Source organism: Xiphias gladius, chromosome 1 (genome assembly GCF_016859285.1).
Source record: "Xiphias gladius isolate SHS-SW01 ecotype Sanya breed wild chromosome 1, ASM1685928v1, whole genome shotgun sequence".
In the NCBI taxonomy this organism is placed as follows: Eukaryota; Metazoa; Chordata; class Actinopteri; order Istiophoriformes; family Xiphiidae; genus Xiphias; species Xiphias gladius.
In genome coordinates, this window is record NC_053400.1 from 12,957,920 (window position 1) to 12,978,394 (window position 20,475).

At 39.8% G+C, this 20,475-nt stretch overlaps 3 protein-coding genes across 3 annotated transcripts; all 3 read left to right on the top strand.

Moving 5' to 3' along the window:
• Positions 1-2,239: 2,239 nt before the first annotated feature.
• On the top strand, positions 2,240-6,971 carry sec11a (SEC11 homolog A, signal peptidase complex subunit). The gene is made up of 6 exons (XM_040138726.1): positions 2,240-2,460; positions 2,941-3,050; positions 4,229-4,378; positions 4,588-4,707; positions 6,371-6,428; positions 6,530-6,971. The coding sequence occupies exons 1-6, from the start codon at positions 2,410-2,412 to the stop codon at positions 6,578-6,580; spliced, it is 540 nt and encodes a 179-aa protein (XP_039994660.1). The 5' UTR covers positions 2,240-2,409; the 3' UTR covers positions 6,581-6,971.
• Positions 6,972-8,494: 1,523 nt separating this feature from the next.
• nmbb (neuromedin Bb) lies at positions 8,495-10,023 on the top strand. Its single transcript, XM_040135093.1, has 3 exons — positions 8,495-9,308; positions 9,542-9,729; positions 9,824-10,023. The coding sequence occupies exons 1-3, from the start codon at positions 9,143-9,145 to the stop codon at positions 9,875-9,877; spliced, it is 408 nt and encodes a 135-aa protein (XP_039991027.1). The 5' UTR covers positions 8,495-9,142; the 3' UTR covers positions 9,878-10,023.
• Positions 10,024-15,055: 5,032 nt separating this feature from the next.
• Positions 15,056-20,472, top strand: LOC120793806 (tetraspanin-3-like). Its single transcript, XM_040134219.1, has 7 exons — positions 15,056-15,241; positions 16,920-17,111; positions 17,326-17,400; positions 17,803-17,904; positions 18,109-18,261; positions 18,397-18,480; positions 19,292-20,472. Exons 1-7 carry the CDS (start codon positions 15,179-15,181, stop codon positions 19,382-19,384), a joined length of 762 nt encoding a protein of 253 aa, XP_039990153.1. The 5' UTR covers positions 15,056-15,178; the 3' UTR covers positions 19,385-20,472.
• Positions 20,473-20,475: the final 3 nt, after the last annotated feature.

The window sequence follows — 20,475 nt, forward strand, 5'->3', positions numbered from 1 at the left end:
ATCCCCCTTTCAGGTGTTGCAGAGGAAAAGCAGGGGAGGATACCAGATCAATCCTCGAAACTTTGTTCTGATAAATGGGGAAAATTTGGTTCAAGAAAGCTCCCGACAGCCACCCCTTATGACACCCGGGTGGTAAGAGGTATCTGTAATATCTGCACCAAAATACCTGGGGTATCACCAGGAAGCTAGACTCAGTAGGGACATTCATAATGAGGTGGCATTATGAACACCCTTTAACAGCGTCAGTGGATGACCAAAATATGGTTCTCACAAATTTGAGTTACATTTTGCTATTTAGGAATATACATAAATAAATAACAATTTTGGGGTTAGAAACTGCCCCAGAGAAGAATAGACAGTAATGAATAACTGAACTCTGCAGTGTGTGTGGGAACTTGACAGCTGCTGCTATTCCATAAATGCACTTGGGTGGATCCAAGGCAGCAAACAAGATCCCACACACTGTCCGACTTGCAATGACATTTATTTTTGATCATTCAGCTCTAGACCTTCATCGGGCAAATGGTTTTTGACAGTGAGGATATATAGAAGTGGCTATAAGCCTGCAACCAATCAATTTACCCCACATACAATAGAAAGGCATAAATATCAAACATCAGTTAACTATATAACAGTTTCTAATATCAAACATAGCGCTAGAGAATGAAGAATTCATTATAGCATTCTCAAAAAGATACGTTCCCAGACATTGCAGGACAGATTTGTAGATGAGCCTGTAGGGATACATTTACATGGCATATGAAAACAGCATCAATACATAAATAGAAGCCTTCATAATAAATACAACAAGACCTCTCAAAATTCTATTGGGCAAACACTTAATATGTTAAGTAACAATAATCAAATCCATCTCTACTCTATCATGACTGCATAAATTATATTGATCTGCATTTTTAAAATCTAACTGAATGAATATTATACTTTTAAGGATATTCTTTGGCACTGTTGATGAATAATCTTGTGTATGAAACTGTTAAAATATATCTGTTTTCTCTTCGGCGGAGAAATACAAAACTTTACTGTTGATAAAGCCGGGACATTTTGAAGTGTCAAATGTATTGTGAGGTAAATTTACAAAACACCATGTATGACACAGGCCCTGTCATTACTGATGTACTGTATGCGTCTATCCCTGCTGACACTGTGTCACGGGAAAACCAAACAGTGCTGCTGAAACACCTCACATCAGGGGTTAACAAAACACAAGTCACCAAAACACACATTAAACACGGTCTCAGCACACATGAAATTAAAATGAACTTTCAAACACTGGGGGGAAAAACACAATTAACTATGAGTCATATAAATGCCAACATAAAACTTGACTTTTTCATGTGTGACATATGTTTTACCAATAATCCCCACAGACTGAGTCAACAGCCAAAATGGCTGGTGGGTTTCAGATGTGTGGTCATCAATTATGTTATCACCTACCCTGTCAAATGCACTTCCTCTAGGAAATTAGATGTGGTCCACGATAATACAAAGCAGTTAATAATTAGTTGTGATGAAAGCTTCTCCCTTGCCAACAGATTTATCTTTTTTGTGAGTTAGATTATTACAGTATTGATAACGAGACAGCCCAGATGTTAATTAAGGTTGTAGGGGAAAGTAAACTCTCCTACATTCACTCCATGCACTGTTTTATTTGCAGAATACAGTTTACGATGTTTAAAGGCAGCTATTAATATGTCATAATTTTCTAATGCAGTGATTGTTTTTATCGCTCGTTGTTTGATTTATGATGCCCACTGAGCCATAATGTCCACATCACTGATTATAAGCCTTACTTCGTTTGAACGACAGTTAAGAAACAGAGACTGTTTGTATTGTGAATGTTTTTGCCGAAGCTTTACGTCTTTTTTTTTTTTTTTTTTATAGCTTCACTCATCCATGTTTTTATCAAAACAATGGCTCAAATGACTGTGAAACCTGAAAGTCGTCTTCATCTGTCTATCATAATTCCTTTTGGCTACTGCAGTGATAACTGGTCTCCTGCCGTTTAAAATGTTAAAATTCAAAAAGCTAAAAGTGTGTGTCACATTACTGGCCTTGCTTTTGATGTAACCCTCTCCCGAATAACACCTGTCCTTGACTGTGGTTAAACCACTAAAGTGCGACGCTTTCTGAGCAACCGGCGAGGACCTCGGCAACCCCTTTTGCAGCTCGGCGCGGCGCGGCGCCTGCGGAAAGCCCCGCTGCTCGCGCTCGTATCCTGCACTGACACCTCAACACAGCGCTCAGGGCGCGGGCGGGACTTCCGGCTGAGCGCACCCGGAAGATTCGGGTGCAAGTTTCGCTGCTCGACTGTGCATCCATATGCTCGTTACTTTAAACGTTTTCATGTGATTTGGTCCATTTTTTTTTTACACTGTAGTACTTGCAACAATGTTATCTTTAGACTTCCTTGACGATGTTCGTCGCATGAATAAGCGGCAGGTAGGTAACCGCGCATTAGTTTACTCTGATGTAACGACTGGCTCTTTGTGTTGTCGGCAGAGCTCGGAGCTAACGTTAACTAGCCGCCGAGCGCTTTTTATCGCTGCAGCCTGAGTCTCTCACCTGTTAGCGACCCACAAAGTGAACTGTCTTATGCACACGTGTCTTCCAGAGGGTCTAAGTCATACTGCAGCATTAAGGAAACGCATTTTTAATCGATAATCCTGGCCTCAGTGTAGCTAGCTATCCTCCTCATTTTACTACAGTATTGATATGGCAGTGTGAGCTGAGGTCTAACGCTAGATTGTGCGTACCAGTGAATATAATGTTATCTCAAGCAAATCCAAGAGTTACCAAAGTGGTCTTGGGCTCTTTTATACCTGAAATGGTCTTATTGATAGTTATACTTATTGATGGCTCACTCTATGTGGTGAAGGGCTGTTGTTAACAGAAGTGCAATTCTCTGCGTTTTGTTTGAAGCTCTATTACCAGGTGCTGAACTTTGGTATGATTGTTTCCTCTGCGCTGATGATCTGGAAGGGACTGATGGTTGTCACTGGCAGCGAGAGTCCTATTGTTGTTGTTCTCAGGTAAGTCAGTCGCATGTGTCGGGCTTTTGATTCTTGCTCTGCCCTAAATTAGCACTTCCAGCCTCTGCTGATGAGAATCAGTGTTGTGAGAACTGAAGTAACCTCCCTTGGGTGGTAAAGAACTTGACAGAGTGGTGATTTTCTGCATAGAAATATACCACATGTTAGAATAAACAACAACAAATGCCCAGAGTCCCCTCTCACTTGGTTGCCGTCTAATGTTAATGCAGTAGGCGAGCTATGGCTTTCGTAGGACAGCAGCGATAATCTGAACTACAATGAGCCACCACACATATCCGTAAAGAGAAGCTGCTCAGATAATCAGATTTTCCCTTTTGTGTCTAGCCGTCTAGGTAGCGGTTTTTCGTCATACCTCTATAGCATCTCTGCTGTGAATTTTACAGTGGCCTTGGGTGGTGAACTTCACACTCAGTCTGAACTGAAGAGAGTGAAATTAGCCAACAACCTTTAAGAATTGCCTGTGTCTGTCTTGTATAAGCACAGTATTAGGTTTGTTTGGCTCTCCTCTGGATAACATGACTCTTGGAAAGATCCCACAGTGATCACCATTTTGGGGAGTTTAGTTTTACTTGGACATGCATTTTAGTCCAAAAATCCATAAGAGAACCAGGACAGTTTACCAAGACCAAAGAATACAATAATGACAACCTCAATGACTGGGAAACATACTTTGAAACATTCAACCTAAACCATTCGTACCAAAAATTATATTCAATACAATATATTAAATACAGTTTGTGCCAGGTACAGCAATACTGGTGCACAAGTGCATGAAATATGATCTCTCTACAACCTATTTACAGAATCAACTTCTGATTCTGAGTATGTACATAATTTACTTACAAAAGATAAAGTTTTGTATAGCTGTGTGATGCCTCCTTGTGGCTTTGCAAGCATTACAGTTTGCTATTGGACTGAGTTTGTTTCCCATTTCCCATCTTAAAACAATTCCAAACAGTGCAAACATTAGTTATTTTTCATCTCTTTAAAAAACATGCCTTTGTTCCACAAGTTGTGGATAATGTCTGTAAAACAAAGATTGAGTTCAGCGTGGCATATTGTCAATCGTAGATGGCATTGTTATATAATTGTTAATATTTAAATTATCTAAATGGTACTAACTAATTTTGCTAATGTGTGTGTACCATTCATTTCAGTGGGAGTATGGAGCCAGCCTTCCACAGAGGAGACCTGCTGTTTCTGACCAACCGGGTAGAAGATCCCATCAGAGTCGGAGAGATCGTTGTCTTCAGGATAGAGGGCAGAGAGATCCCAATAGTACACAGAGTACTAAAGATCCATGAAAAGTATGACTGCACATTTTTTCAGTGGTGTTGTCCATGATTAAGTTGTAATTCCAGTACCACTGATTCCCATACCTGTGTATTACACCTGAGAATTCCATTCATAGTATATAACTGTATCAAAAGAGAAGCTTTGAGAAGTGGAATTTGACACTTATCATGCATCCTCATCCAGTAAGTGGTCTATAATCATGTTGCTACATTGTCCACAGGGAAAATGGAGACATTAAGTTCTTGACCAAAGGGGACAACAATGCAGTGGATGACAGAGGACTGTACAAGCAGGGCCAACACTGGCTGGAGAAAAAAGATGTGGTTGGACGAGCTAGGGGGTACGTACTTTGGCTGGAAAGAAATGCATAATGGTACAGATATCTTAATAACATATGTAATACAAATAACTTGTGCTACTGTATAGTAGAGGCCACAAATGTTACCAGGATGTTTCAGAATCAAAACTGAGGAGAATGACGATCTAGGGTGAAAGTGTGAAAAGTCTAGCAGAGACGGTGTATTAAACTGAAATCATCTTTATTTACAAGGTAAGACAGAACAGTACGTGTTGCACAAGGGGTGGACGCAGTAAAAGCAAAATTTATATACTCTAATGGAATTGAATGATTAGCCATAGTTGTTCTTGACAAGGTCATCTGTAAAAAGCAGCAATTTCACATCTTCACTGTTTCAGATTTGGGGATTATGGGTGGTCTATTATCTTTTGCTAGTTAATTTATACTGAACAAGGTTCATCCTCTTCATCTGTACTTGTCCAGATGTATGAGAGGGACAAAGAGGACACTGAACACGTAGTTTTATATTTGCATCCCCCAAATGTTCATTCCTGACAGCAGGTTACTTTGTGTAGGGCTTCAAGTAGTAATTATTTTCGTCATTGATTAATTAATATGCTAATATCTTCTCTCTCTTTGTCTTTGATTGTTTTATTTGACTATAAGTTCAACACCCAAACACATTTAAGTCACATACATCACAAAAAAGCATCAAATCTTTAAATGTGAGAAGCTGGAATCAGTATATGTTTGATAATATCTGAAAGGCAGAAAAACGACCAATTACTTATCAAAATAATTGCAGATTAATTTTCTGTTGCTCATCTGATAAATCAGTTAACTAATCATTGCAGCTCTGGACTTGTTTATTTCTTTTTTTTAGTTTCATCTTTATTTCTAGTTTTACTGCTTAGGCCACATTAATTTTTGTTTTAATGTATGATTTCATCTCTTATAGCTAGCCAAAGTCGTAAAACTTTTTAAATCAGTTTTTATGTATATAACCCAGTATCACAAATCACATATTTGCAGTCTGCAGATTAACAGTCTGTACAAGATACAACACTGGCTACCCTTAGACCCTCGATTCGGGAGAGGAGAAACTGCCCCAAAAACTCCTTTTAAAGGGGACTAAAAAGGAATAAAGCTCATGAAGAGCTAAACGGGAGGGCTCCCTCTTACAGGACAGAAAGACATGCAGTAGATGTTGTGTGTACAGAATAGATCGAAACAGCAAAATTACAATATTAGAAATTAGGTTGCCAATATTATAGTTGGACTGTAAACACTAGCGCTGTCAAAATTGTCCAAAATGACATTTGATTATTCCTTCTAAAAAAAGCAGAGGTTCAAACCATTCAGATATCTAATTTTTAGCATTTTGTCTATCAGAGGGAAAACCAATACAAAGAGAGACATAACTACTTGGGTGCATATTTTCTAGATGTGCCCTTTTTTTTCAGAATCAAATGTTAATTTTCACAATCGAATGTCCGTCTGTTTGATTATATAATGGAACTGAAACTATCTGTTGACAGCCCTAGTAAACACACATGAAGAATATGGATCCAGGAGAATGTGGAGCAGCTTCCAGATGGCTTGCGTTATAGACTTTGAGTCTACTGTAGGATTTGATCTGTTACAAACTGACATATTTTATGCATCAATAAAATGTCTTGACAGTGAATATTCGTGTCATCTCCAGGTTTGTGCCATACATTGGTATTGTCACCATCCTCATGAACGATTACCCCAAGTTCAAAGTAAGTTTGTCGACCCTGTCCCAACTGACGAGTTTTGCTGGGCTCTTAAGCTTTGAAGTTTCTAGTGTAATTCTAATTTCTCCTGTGTTTTCACTCTGCAGTATGCTGTCCTCTTCATGCTGGGTCTCTTTGTGTTGGTCCATCGGGAGTGAGGTACCCAGACTTCAGGACTCAAGAAAGATAAACTACGTCCAGGAAACCTCAGTCATGCCTTTCAAAACAGAATTAAGTTAGACTTTGACAAACCCAACTAGCTTTTTTGTACCATTTGTTTGAACATTTTGTAGAAATGTGGATAGGGTGTTTACATTTGAAAAATCCAAGCTTTAAAAATATTTTTGTGAGGGAACTAGGCTAGATTTAGTTTGAAGTCGATCTTTATTTGTAATCCTCAGAATGTAAAACAGCATTCTTAAAGGTAAATTAAGTATTATTTCTTTCCTGTTGAATCATTGTGTCTGAAAAGGATATGTGAAGTATTTTATGAGAACTGAATATGAATGATATTAAATATGAAATGTGGTTACCATCCACTATGGATTATTCCACCACCTTGTCTCAATTTTTTCTTGGCCCCAGTTCAGCAGAGATCAGAGGATGTCTACCCTTTGCTTTTCCCGATGGGACAGAGCTTTAGTGATCTGGAAATGTAGAGCATCTGTCTAAAGTAGAGTGGCTAAATCTTTTTTTTCTTTTGTTTATTTGTTTGTTTGTAAATTATTATTCATAATATACAGAATCAAAGTCATTCACACAAAAGTAATTATGACTCCTGACTGGTATTTGTGGTTGCAAGTGATGAAGAAGATAGATTTCATACTATCTGTTTTTTCATATATAAATGACCATCCAAATATTCTATGAAACCAGTACCAATCGCAGTCAGGTTAAGGTCCATTTGTAGAGCTGTGCCAGAAATAATTTGTCGCTCACACATTTTCTCGTAAATGAATGGGTATAACGGCTTGTTTGATCATTTACTTATGAAGGTCACTGGAGTAGGGCACAGGCTCCGTTTCCTTTTAAGTGGGCCGAGCTTTTCATGAGGGCAGACACGCTGTGAGCATTAACCTTGCTGCCGCTCTCTTTGTTTACATAATGTGACCACACTTGAGTGTCCTTGCACTCAAGGTGAATTCCACTGACCCCATCCAGCGGCAGCAGCAAGTAATCATAAAGAAGTAGGGATTGACATATAGTCTTACTGTGGATCCACTTGAAAGTATTGCGGTACTTGAACTTTGAAATTGATGGCGCTTGGTTGCAGTTTTCTTTAAACCTCCAAACTTGCCTGTGTTGCCAGTTAAGTGTGTTATTTTTTTTTTGGTTTTTTTTTTTTATTGCTGCTTTCGTTTTCAGCCGCACCTCACAAACTCAATCTCCTGGAGCCCCAAAACCTAAATCTCCAAAGGGCCGCACCGGTTTTACATCCACACCGGTTGGTCATACAGTGTCAGCTGTGGGACGAGCTCGAGCTTTTGCACTGTCCATTTTTCCATTTCGGTACGGCCCCGAGAGAGCAGGGAGACGCGTCGACGCAGCAACGCAAGTAGCCCAGGCCATAGTGTTAAGTGACTGTGGCCTGAAACGAATCCTGCCCTTTGCTCTGTAGATCAGTGGCTTTGAGCCGGAGATGCAAACAGCCGTCAGATCCCTCAGGGAAAGTCTCGGTTCCTCTAATTTGTGAACTTAGTGAGAGTGAAGCCGCGACGGTCGGACAGTCCTCTAATGAGACTGACATTCAGCCGTGCAGAATGTCTGAAAATCGCAAGTGTGTGTGAATGCCAAAGGTTATGAAAAGAGCAGGACACGGGCTGCGGCTCTTCCGTAAACTTTCAACTTTTGCACCCCGGAGTGACACGGAGGCCGTCTGTCCTGTCAGCTCTAAATCAGCAGCGAGAATCCGCAGGTTCCTGTTTCTCGGGGGACCGAGGGCGATCACCGCGGCCTGGCTGTGACAGCGGGAGTCGGGTTGGGGTTGGGGTGGTGGTGGTGGTGGGGGGGACGCGGGCAGGAAGCGACTACATGTTTTTCTTCCAGAGGGCTCTAGAGCGATCACCCGTGCCACTTCGTGGAGACACACTGACAAAGAAATGATTTGTGTTTGCCAATTAATGGAGCTTTTACTAATGCAATAGCCTATACCGTGTGTGTGGCATATTTTATCGGTTTAATACAGAGTGTAAGAGCATTCTGAATGTATTTGACCAATATCTCCTCAAAGAAGTATAAATACACAGTGCTGCCGTTTGTGCAGGGTAGGGTCCCTCCATCCATACCACGTGCCCATCCCCAAAAACTCAAGAAATTCCTTTCAGCCTTGACAGGGGAAAATAGAGTCAAACTTTAATGAATCAAGCCCCAGTGGGGGGGAAAAAAGATTTGCGCACTCGTACATCGCTGCTTCTCTAGTTGGGTGTCTGCTGAGAGGACTGTTTCCCCGAAAACGTCCGCATCTGCCCCGAGTGGAAGATGAATCGCGTGGTGCGTAAAGGACGCGCAGCCAGAGACGCGGTCTCACGACACATCGACGATGAGTCGACTGACTACATTTCAATTTATGCAGCAGGCTGAACAAAATCACACGCAACGTGAAGAGAGCCCACCCCGGCCAGGAGAGCCTATAAAAGCGGGATGCGTCTGAACGATCCAGAGCCAACAGGAGACACTTGGAAATCCGCTCCCTTAAGGACAGTTCGCCACTCTGCGTTGAGATGAGAGGGTTCACACTGAATAATGTTTGCCAGTGTGGCTTATTTACTTACCTTGTCTTGTTTTCTTTCATGTATTTTACCGCTGCAGTCAGTTTCGACTTGACTGAGCTTAGGAATAAAGTTGCAAAAATTAAAGTGAATCCAAGAGGCAATCTTTGGGCTACAGGTAAGATTCATCTTCTAATTCAATTCACTGTAGAGCAAACAGTCATATTTGCATTGGATGGCATCTGATTTTACATATTTTCCACATGAAGTGAATTCATTTTTACATCATCACATTTTGATGGTTTCTCGGAACGATGAGGACATGTTGATTGTTCCCGGGGGGGGGTTCCTTTCCCCCAGTTTTCACCTAATTTAAGGCAATATCAATGAGCGTTTTCTCTGACTTGGCAGGACACTTCATGGGAAAGAAGAGTGTGATGGACACCCCCCTGTTGCCCTCAGCGGAGGGGCAGGGCGCCGATGCGCTGGAAGACACCCTTCCTGGGGAGCAGAGAGCTCTCGAGGAGCTTTTCCAGGAATTTCTGCGGGCGGCGTTACAAGCGCAGCTGGACACACAAGAGAGCCGCTCGAAAAATCAGGTGAGAGCCACTGGTGTCCAGACGCTTTTTGTTTCAGTCAAAAAGGGACTGAGGTGATGATTCTGGGTCTTAATTCGATAACTCTCTATTTCAGGAGGCGGACTTGTTGATGAAGATTTTAGAAAGCTACATCCAAAGCAGAAAGTGATACAGAGGATGAAGGTCTGGCACGTGTGAAGACGGATCCGGGGTCATCTGACCTCATGGGTTAAAATAAATAAATATATTAGACACAGTCTACAGTCTCCTGCTCATCATGATTGTAATTTACTGTATCTGCCATACTTAGTCAACAGCAGCTGTGCCGTCTGCAATACGAGAAAAAAAAGATCTTTCAGTTTAATCTGATGATGATATTTCACACTGTCTTGTCATTTAAAAAAAATATATTTATATTAAATAAAGTTATTATTTGCATTGCTGTGGCTATGATCTGAGGCAGATAAATTATAACACATATAGATCACGTTTATTCAAGTCCTGTCCCGGTCGACATCAGCACACAGACTTGCTCCGGGGAAACCACTGGTCACTTCATTGTGGCTGCGCCACTGGGCTTCTTCCACCTAACTGCCTGGGAAGTGCCCCGTGCGTGACAATGGCTCCTGCACAAAAGGCTCGAACTCGCCCATGACTACACGCCCCTTAAACGAGACACAAGGCTTCACTGTTCGCTTGCATTTCATTGTGGCCTCAAAAAAGATCGTGACTACACAGGGAGCAGCCAGTTTCTGTAATTAAAGCTATATATTGACCAAAGCTTTACAGTATTAAAACCTTAATATTGAGTTACACCCCCTCCCTCTCTCTCTGATACTCTCCACAGGCATCTAGTACAGTCCTTATGTATAGGCCCAACGATCAACTAATTGTTCAGCCTGATTGTTTCTCTTTGTGTGCTAGAAGCATGTCCAAAATAACACTTATATAAATACAACTGTGGGCAGCTTATATAAATCACATCTTCTAGCTTCCTGGAAATTTAGACATGAAATCGATATTATCTTTTGTACTTTTCTTGTCCTTTGCATAAAGGGATGACCTGTTCTCTCAATCAATAGTGGTGAAGTGAGATGGCCCAGCTACAGTGCCTTGGGCTGATCTACTGTATTGTAAACGGGCACAGCTATTTCAATATCTCTCCCACAATACCCTTTGCTTCACGTCGCTTTTTATGGTGTGAAATATGCACAGAGTCCAGAGTAATGGCATCGGGGAAGAAGTGAGAGAGAGGAAAGCTGTGTAGTCTAGGTATTGACTTCACAATTTTTGGCCCAATAAGTGACAGAAAACGTTCCCGACTAAAGAATTCACTGGGTCGTCAGTTTACACCTTGCTGAAAGCGGTCTGACAAGACAGTCCTGCAATAAATCCTAACTTCATGAAGGTTCTAATGTTCAGTTTTTTAAAAACTGTTTTGGAGAGGCGATGAATTTGATGGACAGTTCGGAGGATGCAGTTTGTGGTGCTTTTGAATTGTATTGTGTTATATGAGAGGTGTTCCTAATATTTTGTCTGCTCGTGTTATTATAAATGGGGTCATCACATTCCTCCAAGTTGATAACTCCATACTGTTGTATTAAAATGCATTAATTCTAGCTGTACCCAATAAACTGACAATTTAGTGTAGGCTTTGCTCTCAACTGATTTGCAGCACACAAAAACCATAATTAGGGTCTTTTTCCTGAGTTTTTCATTACATGGAGGGCAAGAAGTTGTTTTCATCCCCTCCATAATCACACTCTCTAACCTATGGTTATTTTGTCAAACAATAGCTTGAAAAACGTGGATCTTTCAGGTGCAGAACATTGCACATAAGTAGGTTACTAGGTTAGAAAATTGGGAACAATTTGATAAATAAGTCTGCTCAATAGGTTACAGAAACTTTAAGTCCCTAATGAAAAGCATTCAAACTTGTATCTCAACCTCTGATGAGAAACTTAGAAACATATTCTAGAGTGTCGTTTCTGACTTAAATATTCTTTTTGGTCTCTTTTTCTCCTGGGTCTCCTGGGTCTTTGCGATGAAATTACTTTTTAAGAGCGAAAAATTCAGAACACTGTATTGTATAGTAATGAGTAAAGCCATAGCATTTAATTTTTGCTGTTGTACAGATACACAAAATGTGCCAGTCTGCATTTGAATGCTGAGAAAAATTTTATCTTCAACCACAAATACTGTCTTTTATTAATTAATCTGAAATATCTACATGATTAACTGTGTGATGATCTGTTCAGTGTGCCTATACAAAGAAATTTCTGTGTGTGTGTGTGTGTGTGTGTGTGTGTGTGTGTGTGTGTGTGTGTGTGTGTGTGTGTGTGTGTGTGTGTGTGTGTGTGTGCGGGTGTGTGTGTGCGTGTCTGTGTTGTCTGAATGAGTGAATATAACTCTCCTCTCATGACTCCAAACATGTTACAAATGTTAACTGTTTAGGAAGTTGATGTCTCCACACAATTTGAGCCTGCATAGATCTCCCGCATCACACATGCTTCCTCCCTCCTGGGGGAATGAGAGATTCAATTTAACATCTCTGTGCTCTCTGTTTACTCTGCATTTGCTCGATTGCTCATATAAATGTTTTGTTCCTTTACGTGCTTATGTTTATCTAATAATCCCTGGTTCTGTCGACCTACACAAATGAACTGCTCTGTGTCTTTAAATTCGTAGGACAGTTGAAGCTTGCCAAAAACAAAAAAAAATTGAATTCTAAATTCCAGGAAAAGAAATTGTTATTCCTGCACAGACAAGATTTCATTGAAATCTTTTCACTTTTGTTGGAGTGAATCCAGTTAAGTCATTATAATTGATTAATTTTCCCCAAATACATCTGCAGCTATCAATGAGACAGGAGTGGATGGAAGGAAGGAAGGATCTTTGAGGCAATGCAGGTGTGGATTGTAAAAAGTTAATAGCAGAAAAGATGCCCCTAATATTTTGTATATTCACTGTACATTGAATTGTATCTAACAATCACCCAAATTTGGGAATACCTAGAATTTGACATTTACTTATAGATAGTCATCACAGAGGAGACTAATCTGTCTTTTGTGATGTGATCAAAACAATTCAAATTAGTTAATGTGGCTTTAAGACTCTACATGCTGCTGGAAAATGTGTGTTGCTCAGCTATTTTACGTATAGTAGCTACAGTATACTGTATGGCTATGAAATAAGAAAAGACCATAAAACAAAATATTATGTTAAGTTATCACAAAACTTGTGGAATCTGATATACCAAATGATGGGGCTAATTAAAACCAGAAACAAACAATTATCAGTAATTACAGATAACCTCATCTTGAAGAAGTTAAATGTGACCTTAAATGCTAATATTCTTATTTTCTTTATCTAATATCCAACCGACTAATATTAACCATCTGACATTTTGATGGCTGCAAGGTCAACCATATTATGGTTTGTTATCCTAAATTGCAGCAGTGACAAATTACTTCAAATTAGGGATTAATAAATCCTTTATTTCTTCTTCGTGATATTTCTTCATGTTTTACTATATGCTTTTGTTTCGATGAAGGTGTTTCTTGGATAGCTTTGTTTTTCATTGATTAAAGCTTTGGTTGTAAATGGGTTTCACATGTCTTGTGAGGGCATTTTAATTTGAACAAACATAGCAGACAACAGGACATTACTCTGTTTGCTATATAAATGGCGATATCCGCACTAGGCAACTAAGTGTGCATTAATGCATGAGGGATTTATGATAATTTATCACTTTTGTCACTACATTGAACTGTTACCATCTCCGGTCCCCAGTATGGAGCCTGATCCCACTGGAAATGTGCACTCACTTGTTTGAAAATGAATGAAATGATTTTCAGCTTACGTGTAAAAAAAGAGCCATTTTGCTTTTTCCTTAAGTGAAGCCATATTCTAAACGTAACCAAGGTAAAAACAATAACCATCACATTTCATATTCTATTATGCAAAAACCTGTCATTGCCATAGGTTATGCACAAACTGTAACACACCCACAGACATTATTCAGTGGAAGGCTATTTGTCATATGACCCGAAGTCATATGCATATGTCTCTGACTTTGAAACTTTTGGTATACCGTCTTTGTTTCCCTGCGTATCTCCTTGTTTCTTTGTTTTATGTTGTCCTGTTTTAATAATAACTCAAATTATAGCCGTGAGGGTAGCTCGATGCATAATTCACACAGTGGATGTATGTTGTGTCAACAGAGGCAGCCTCAGCCTCTGCTTGAATATGTGAGATCCACTTTTGATCAGTTTGAACACTAAAAGCTGACAGAGACAAGTGTGGCACGCTTTAACTCAATAAAACCAAGGGCTTTGGGCATCTGCCCAAGTCATCATTGACTGAATGCCCCAAAGGTACTAATTTTCAACGGAGTAATCTATCTTGACCTCACTGGAGATGCACAGGTCTAATAGGTTTTAAGTAGAGGCAGCAGGGGCATATCACATGTTTCTCTTACATTCATCCATTTCTGCCAAGGAACTGTGTGGGTGCAGTGTGTATAGTATTATTTATTAAGGCCTGGGCCTGAACATCTGAAAAATGTATGTACTCAGCAGAAGGACTGTCATACGGTTGTCGGGTGGTCCTACCGACACATTTTCCCCTCCCACATTTTATGTAGTGTAAAACTAGAAATCATACACTGCCACCCTCTGGCATAAAAACCCTTACTACACACCGATGACATCTCCATGCTGATTCCGCCTGTGTTTTTTTTTTTGTTTTTTTGTTTTTTAAATGGCCTTACATTATGTGTTCAAAAGAGGGTTTTCCATATCTGTCGACAAATGAACCATTCAAACAGCATCCCACCCGAGCTGCTATAGGCCTAAATGCTTAAACTCATGTCCTGCCATCGAGAGATCAGTACCAAATGCCCGGATAAAAATTCATCTTTTTCCAGGAATACTCGATTTCTAAACAGAGCTGAGGAACTACAGATGCACTGGGTAAACTTGAGGGACAGTCATTGTCACTGCTTATTGCTTATGACACATTACATCCCATCGCGTTGATTTAAATTCATTTTGTGGTGGACGAGTAAAACTAAATAGCGTCGTAAGGCGTCACATTAAATTGACGGGCTGTGTAAAAAAAAAAAAAAAAAAAAAGAGTGTGATGGGGTTGTAGTGGTTGATGCTTTTAGTAATAATAATTTAAAATGTACAATGGAATTCATTGTGTATATGTAATATAGTTACCGGGATCAATGTTCAAATATCATCCATCGGGTGTTTGTTTTGAATGATGATGTCATCCGAACACGTGACCTCCGTCTTTTAATTGCGGTGATTTGGTTGGTGGAGCCAAGAGGAATCTGCACGGTGGGGGCAGGGCCACCGAAGCCATTTTATTATTATAACCGCAAGTTGCAGGTGCAGCAGTGGGTGGGTTTCTTTTTTCTTCTCCCCACTGTTGCACTTTTAATTTTAATGCTCAAGTTACAATGGGGCAGTGCGGAATTACGTCGTCCAAAACGGTCTTGGTATTTCTCAATCTCATATTTTGGGTAAGAAAACGAGAAGACGTTTGAACAATGTGCAAGCATCCCGGTGAGGCCAGGGGATGGAGAACATTAGCGAGCTAGCAAACTGCGCCAGAGATGCGCTCGCGGGCTGCAGTCGGACGACACGGCGTTCACGTTAGCGCTCCCTCGCGAGGTTGCACTAAATGGAGAAGCAGTAAGGTGACTGCAGCCAAGCCGCAGCGTGTCGGTGGCTGCCGCCCACAAAGTTGTAGCCATGACAGTATGCGGCAGCCGCCAGGTACCCGCGGAGGCTGCCGAGTTAACCTGCGGCGCTACATTAAGCTAACATCTGCATCGTCATAGTAACAGACTGCCAGACCTGGAGTAGAACATGCATGTACAATAAGAAAACAGAAACGATAGACCGAGCACCGGAGGCTGTAGCTTAAGGATAAGACCATGTCATCGTCGAGGATGTCTTGAATAACGTAGCGGTAACAGTGGCCGAGTTCACGCTGCACCTGTCTTTCAGGTCTGGGATGTCTGTCTGAGCCCAAATTGTTGCTCTTCACATGAAGCTAAATATGTTTCTAATATGTTGTATAGTTGAACGTACATAACCGGTCACAGGTTTTAGAAAACCCTCAGCTGTTATTTAAATTGACATAATTCAATGTCTCTGTTTCTGAAATTAAATCATAGAACAAATAAACAATTGGATATTTTAAAAACAAGGAACCATGGAATCATTTCTTTAAAACTACATTGAATCTAAATTTTTGCCTCTTTCAGCAGCTGAACACACTCGTGATGTCTCTACAGTGGAAATGAAACACTGTTTAGAAAGTTCGTCCCATCACCTTTGCAGAAGTTCCCACAAATGTGTTGCACTTGTAGGTTAGTTTGCTTTCGTCTTCTGTCCAGTTCATCCCAAACCGGCTCTATGGGGTTTAAGTCTGGAGACTGTGCCGGTCTTCCATCATGTGAAGCCACAGTCCAGTTGTTTTCTTCTAATGTTTTGGGTCATTGTCTTGCTGTTGGATGAACCCCCGACCAACCAGTCTGTCTTCCTTTGTTACTTTTCTTGTTCACACCATTCTGATGGCGACATACAGTTCTACTTCCTGCAGCACAGTATGGTCCTAATAGTGCATCAGAGGGTTTAGTAACACAGTTTTTTCCAAAACTGCCTTTGAACAGACAGAGGGTTTGCAAGTAATCAACAAAAGTTGTGGCACCTGTAGGAACTGTTTGCATTAACTTTCAAGGCTTCGTTTGCTTCTAGTTATATAGAATGCTGTCAAAACAGGTTGTACAAAGTTTGCAATGCAAGTCTTTCTGAATGTAAGGATAAAAACTGACGAAAAAAGCTTTACAAAATCCATCACCATGACACTATAGTATGTACAGTACTTTACACCTCTATGCACTCTAGAGGTACACCTACAATATACACCATAATACATTACCCAACTGAATTACTGCACTGCACAGTATATTATAATGAAAGGAAAACAAATCATCAATCATTAACAAATAGAAAAAAGAATTTGCATTATCAGACATAGTTTAACAACTGAATATGATTATCATGTGCGACCCATAGAAGAAAATGGATAAATATCAAGTAAAATCAAATAAAAAAAAGAGGAGGCAGATTCTAAAGGCCCTTCTTCTCTCTGTGTCTCTCTGACTCCTCATTCTCTGTTTTTATGTGCAGGCTGCAGCAGGAATTTTATGCTACATCGGAGCCTACGTGTTTATCACATATGACGACTATGACCACTTCTTTGAAGATGTGTACACTTTGATTCCCGCTGTCATAATAATAGCCGTGGGGACTCTTCTGTTCATCATCGGCTTGATTGGCTGCTGTGCAACAATACGGGAAAGCTCCTGTGGTCTGGCAACTGTGAGTGTGGACTACTTTGACTTGCACCCATAAAATGAGCTGAATGCTGAGGAGGACATGCAACATGTCTGTTACTCAAGGAAGACACAAAGTAACAGAAGACTGGGAATAAATGTTTTTTTTTTAACAGCACTGAAAAATCAGCGTCAGCATTTTGCCTCTAACTTGCCTCACTAATGGGTCTCTGAACATTGTGTTTTTGTTGTCATTTCAGTTTGCTGCCATTCTCCTGCTGGTGTTTGTAACAGAGTGTGTGGTGGTGGTGCTGGGCTACATATACAGGGCAAAGGTAAACATTGCCTCACTGGCCTGCACTAAGTGTTTAAGTTTGTTAAAATGGGTCTAAGTTAGGATTTCCAACATTTGGGTTCAAGATTGAAAAAGATGAACATCCCTTTATGTTGTACAATATAGGTTTTTAGGAAAATTATAGTCATGTATTTTATATATATATCTAAAATAACATTTATTGTTGCATTTTGTTACTGTTTCAAAATTTCCTTTGTTATGTTTTATTCATTTTATTTATTTAGCCACTCATGCATTCAAATTCCCTTTGGGTGAGAGTGTTGCAGAAGGGCCTACTTTGTAACTTAGTTTCATAATCATGTGAAAAACTGTTTCTTAGAAATAATGTGAAAATTGCAGTCACTGAACAGATACAGTAACAGCAGCTGTTTATTTGTTTCAGGTAGAAGATGAGGTGAATCACTCCATCCAGAAGGTTTACAACGAGTACAACGGCACCAACACTGACGCTCCCAGCCGCGCTATTGACTATGTGCAGAGGCAGGTGAGGAAAAAAAATCTGCCATGTCAAATCTTTTTCTTTTGTCGGCTAAAATTTAAATAGTTTTAAAGAATTGTCATTTTTATGCCTTTTCATGTATATATTGTTTCAATGTATATTTTAGATCGTGAGCTTAATTTCGAATTGTGTCCTTAACTCCGGACTCTGAAGATTTTCACTCACCATCCATCCCTGTTGTCTTGTTAGCTTCACTGCTGCGGCATTCACAACTACTCTGATTGGAGGAACACTCGCTGGTTTAAAGAATCCAAGAACAACAGTGTCCCAGTCAGCTGCTGTCAGCCCAGCATCAGCAACTGTACTGGCACCCTCACTCGACCAGCGGATCTCTACCAAGAGGTACCCACTTTTTTTTTCTTTTTCTTTTTTTTTTTCTCTGTGGCATAAACAAACTTAAAAGGCTCTCTGGCTTTATTGCTGATACATTTGTTATGGCAATGAAACTCTTTTGATGTCATTCATTTTCTGTTTTAGGGTTGTGAAGCTCTTGTTGTGAAGAAGTTAAAGGAGATCATGATGTACGTCATATGGGCTGCATTAACTTTTGCATCTATACAGGTAAGGGGGATAATAAATATTACAGATGAACTGCAGATGTATAGAAATCTGACCCATTGTCTGACCGCCGATGTAACAGATTTTTCTCATATTATGTGGTGCTATAATCCAATTCAAGGATTTTATTTTATAGAGAACATTTGAGAGTAATCTTAAATCTAAGAAAGGACTAAAGCTAGTACGAGTTGTTAACACTGAGGTTAATTCATTCACAACAATCAGCTGCCTTACTGCAAAAAACAAATGATTTTTTTATTACGAGATTATTTTAATATCAAGTCAAAATCATGTGTATTGGGAACATAATTAAAGCTGCAGAAAACTGAGCTGACAGCAGCTCTGACCTAAATTGTATCAAAGGAATTCTAATGTGTTTAACACCTCAGCATGTTTGCTGCTGACCAGGAAAGCCCTGTTCACAAAGTAGTGACAAAGACAGCTTGGTCAATGTCTTTATATTACACTCAAACATACTAATTATAAAATAGCATGTATGCTGTATGTGTGAAAAGATTATGTTTCCTGGTTTAACATCATTTGCTTATACAGTGTGATTTTCCATAGTAGACAGGGACAAAAAGAAATTATTCCAGGAGAAAAGGATGCTTGCTTTAAGTGCAGTGCTGAATACAAATTTACAATACGCCAAATGTTCTGTAATTTCTCCCAATATTCCCATTAGATTAGAAAAGAACTGATCATTAGCGCTTGCTGTTTGATTATACTGGCGTTATTCAACTGCCAAGTTTGCAGAAGGACTTAACGACTTAAATAATAGCTTCTCTTTCATTCCTGTACTGTGTGTCTGCAGATGCTGGGAATGCTCTGTGCCTGCGTGGTGCTGTGCAGGAGGAGTCATGACCCAGCGTATGAGCTGCTGGTCACAACAAATAGCTATGCATGAAGGATGCAGCCAGTCAGCGAAGCACTCAGAAAATCAAAAGGAGCGTCACCAGACATGTCCACAGTAGATTTCAGCTGTAGTTATAGAAGCTCAAGCACACCTTGCACAATTCATGATAAAGTAGTGAACACTGATGACGTGGTTTGGGTGGGCGGGGGTTTCAAGGCGAAACCAGTTATTTATTGACATGCATTGTAAGTTACTGTTACTTTAAATGTCATTTTATTTCCTTACAAACACTGAAAAACTTATAAAAGACTAAGTTGGATATGGCTAATTGACATTTGTGATGTTGATGCTTTTTTTTTTTTTTTTTTCTCCTTCTTTTAATTGTGGCTTCATATAATTTGGGCTAATCCCCAGTTAGGATGATCAGAAGCAATTTGGAGCTTCTGTGTGAAATTAGGATTGGGAGTGTTGCATGGAATGTATTTCCCTGTAGGCTAGTTTGCACTATGGCCGGAGTTCTGGAGATATTTCATGGTTGTTAAAATATAAGACCTATGATGAAAAGAACATACATACACTATTCGTAATACCTTGGCTTGACCAGACTTTGTGAAAATGGAAAAACGTTTTGCCATAGAAAGAACTGATTCATTGTTTTTATCTCTGTCCTTACATTTTTGTTTGTGGATCACCTCTGCGTTTTGTCTTTTAAAGCCATGTTTGGTAGAAAGAGTTCTTCATATTCACAAACATTCTGGTTGTGAATGATGTACATTCTGTTTTGGTGTGGATGTTCTCCTAATCTGGCTTCACTTTTGAGGCATTGCCAATATATAAATTGTGAAACAACCTTTTAGTCTCCAGTGCTATTAGTTGGTGTATTATCAGTGTTACCTGAAGACTTGTGTATGTGTAGATTCAGTTTGTTAAAGTCAGAGTATTCGTTCTGTTTAGTTTGTTAGTTATAAAACTGCTATACAGAAATATGACCTTATTTTATACATTTTTGTGAAATTTAATATTTTCGAGCTGTTAAGTTGACCCCTAGATATTTAGCTAGTGCCTCAGAAAAAAAAAAAAGACAAAATTGTGAATAGACTGGAGAACAGGCAGGGGACAAATAAAGTCATACATTTTAACTT

Coding starts and splice junctions, on each gene's coding strand:
- sec11a (XM_040138726.1), top strand. CDS start 2,410: ATGTTATCTTTAGACTTCCTTGACGATGTTCGTCGCATGAATAAGCGG. Junction 4,379..4,587: donor GTACTAAAGATCCATGAAAA/GTATGACTGCAC, acceptor CATTGTCCACAG/GGAAAATGGAGACATTAAGT. Junction 4,708..6,370: donor GTGGTTGGACGAGCTAGGGG/GTACGTACTTTG, acceptor TGTCATCTCCAG/GTTTGTGCCATACATTGGTA.
- nmbb (XM_040135093.1), top strand. CDS start 9,143: ATGAGAGGGTTCACACTGAATAATGTTTGCCAGTGTGGCTTATTTACT. Junction 9,309..9,541: donor AGGCAATCTTTGGGCTACAG/GTAAGATTCATC, acceptor CTGACTTGGCAG/GACACTTCATGGGAAAGAAG. Junction 9,730..9,823: donor AGAGCCGCTCGAAAAATCAG/GTGAGAGCCACT, acceptor TCTCTATTTCAG/GAGGCGGACTTGTTGATGAA.
- LOC120793806 (XM_040134219.1), top strand. CDS start 15,179: ATGGGGCAGTGCGGAATTACGTCGTCCAAAACGGTCTTGGTATTTCTC. Junction 17,112..17,325: donor GCTCCTGTGGTCTGGCAACT/GTGAGTGTGGAC, acceptor TTGTCATTTCAG/TTTGCTGCCATTCTCCTGCT. Junction 18,481..19,291: donor TAACTTTTGCATCTATACAG/GTAAGGGGGATA, acceptor GTGTGTCTGCAG/ATGCTGGGAATGCTCTGTGC.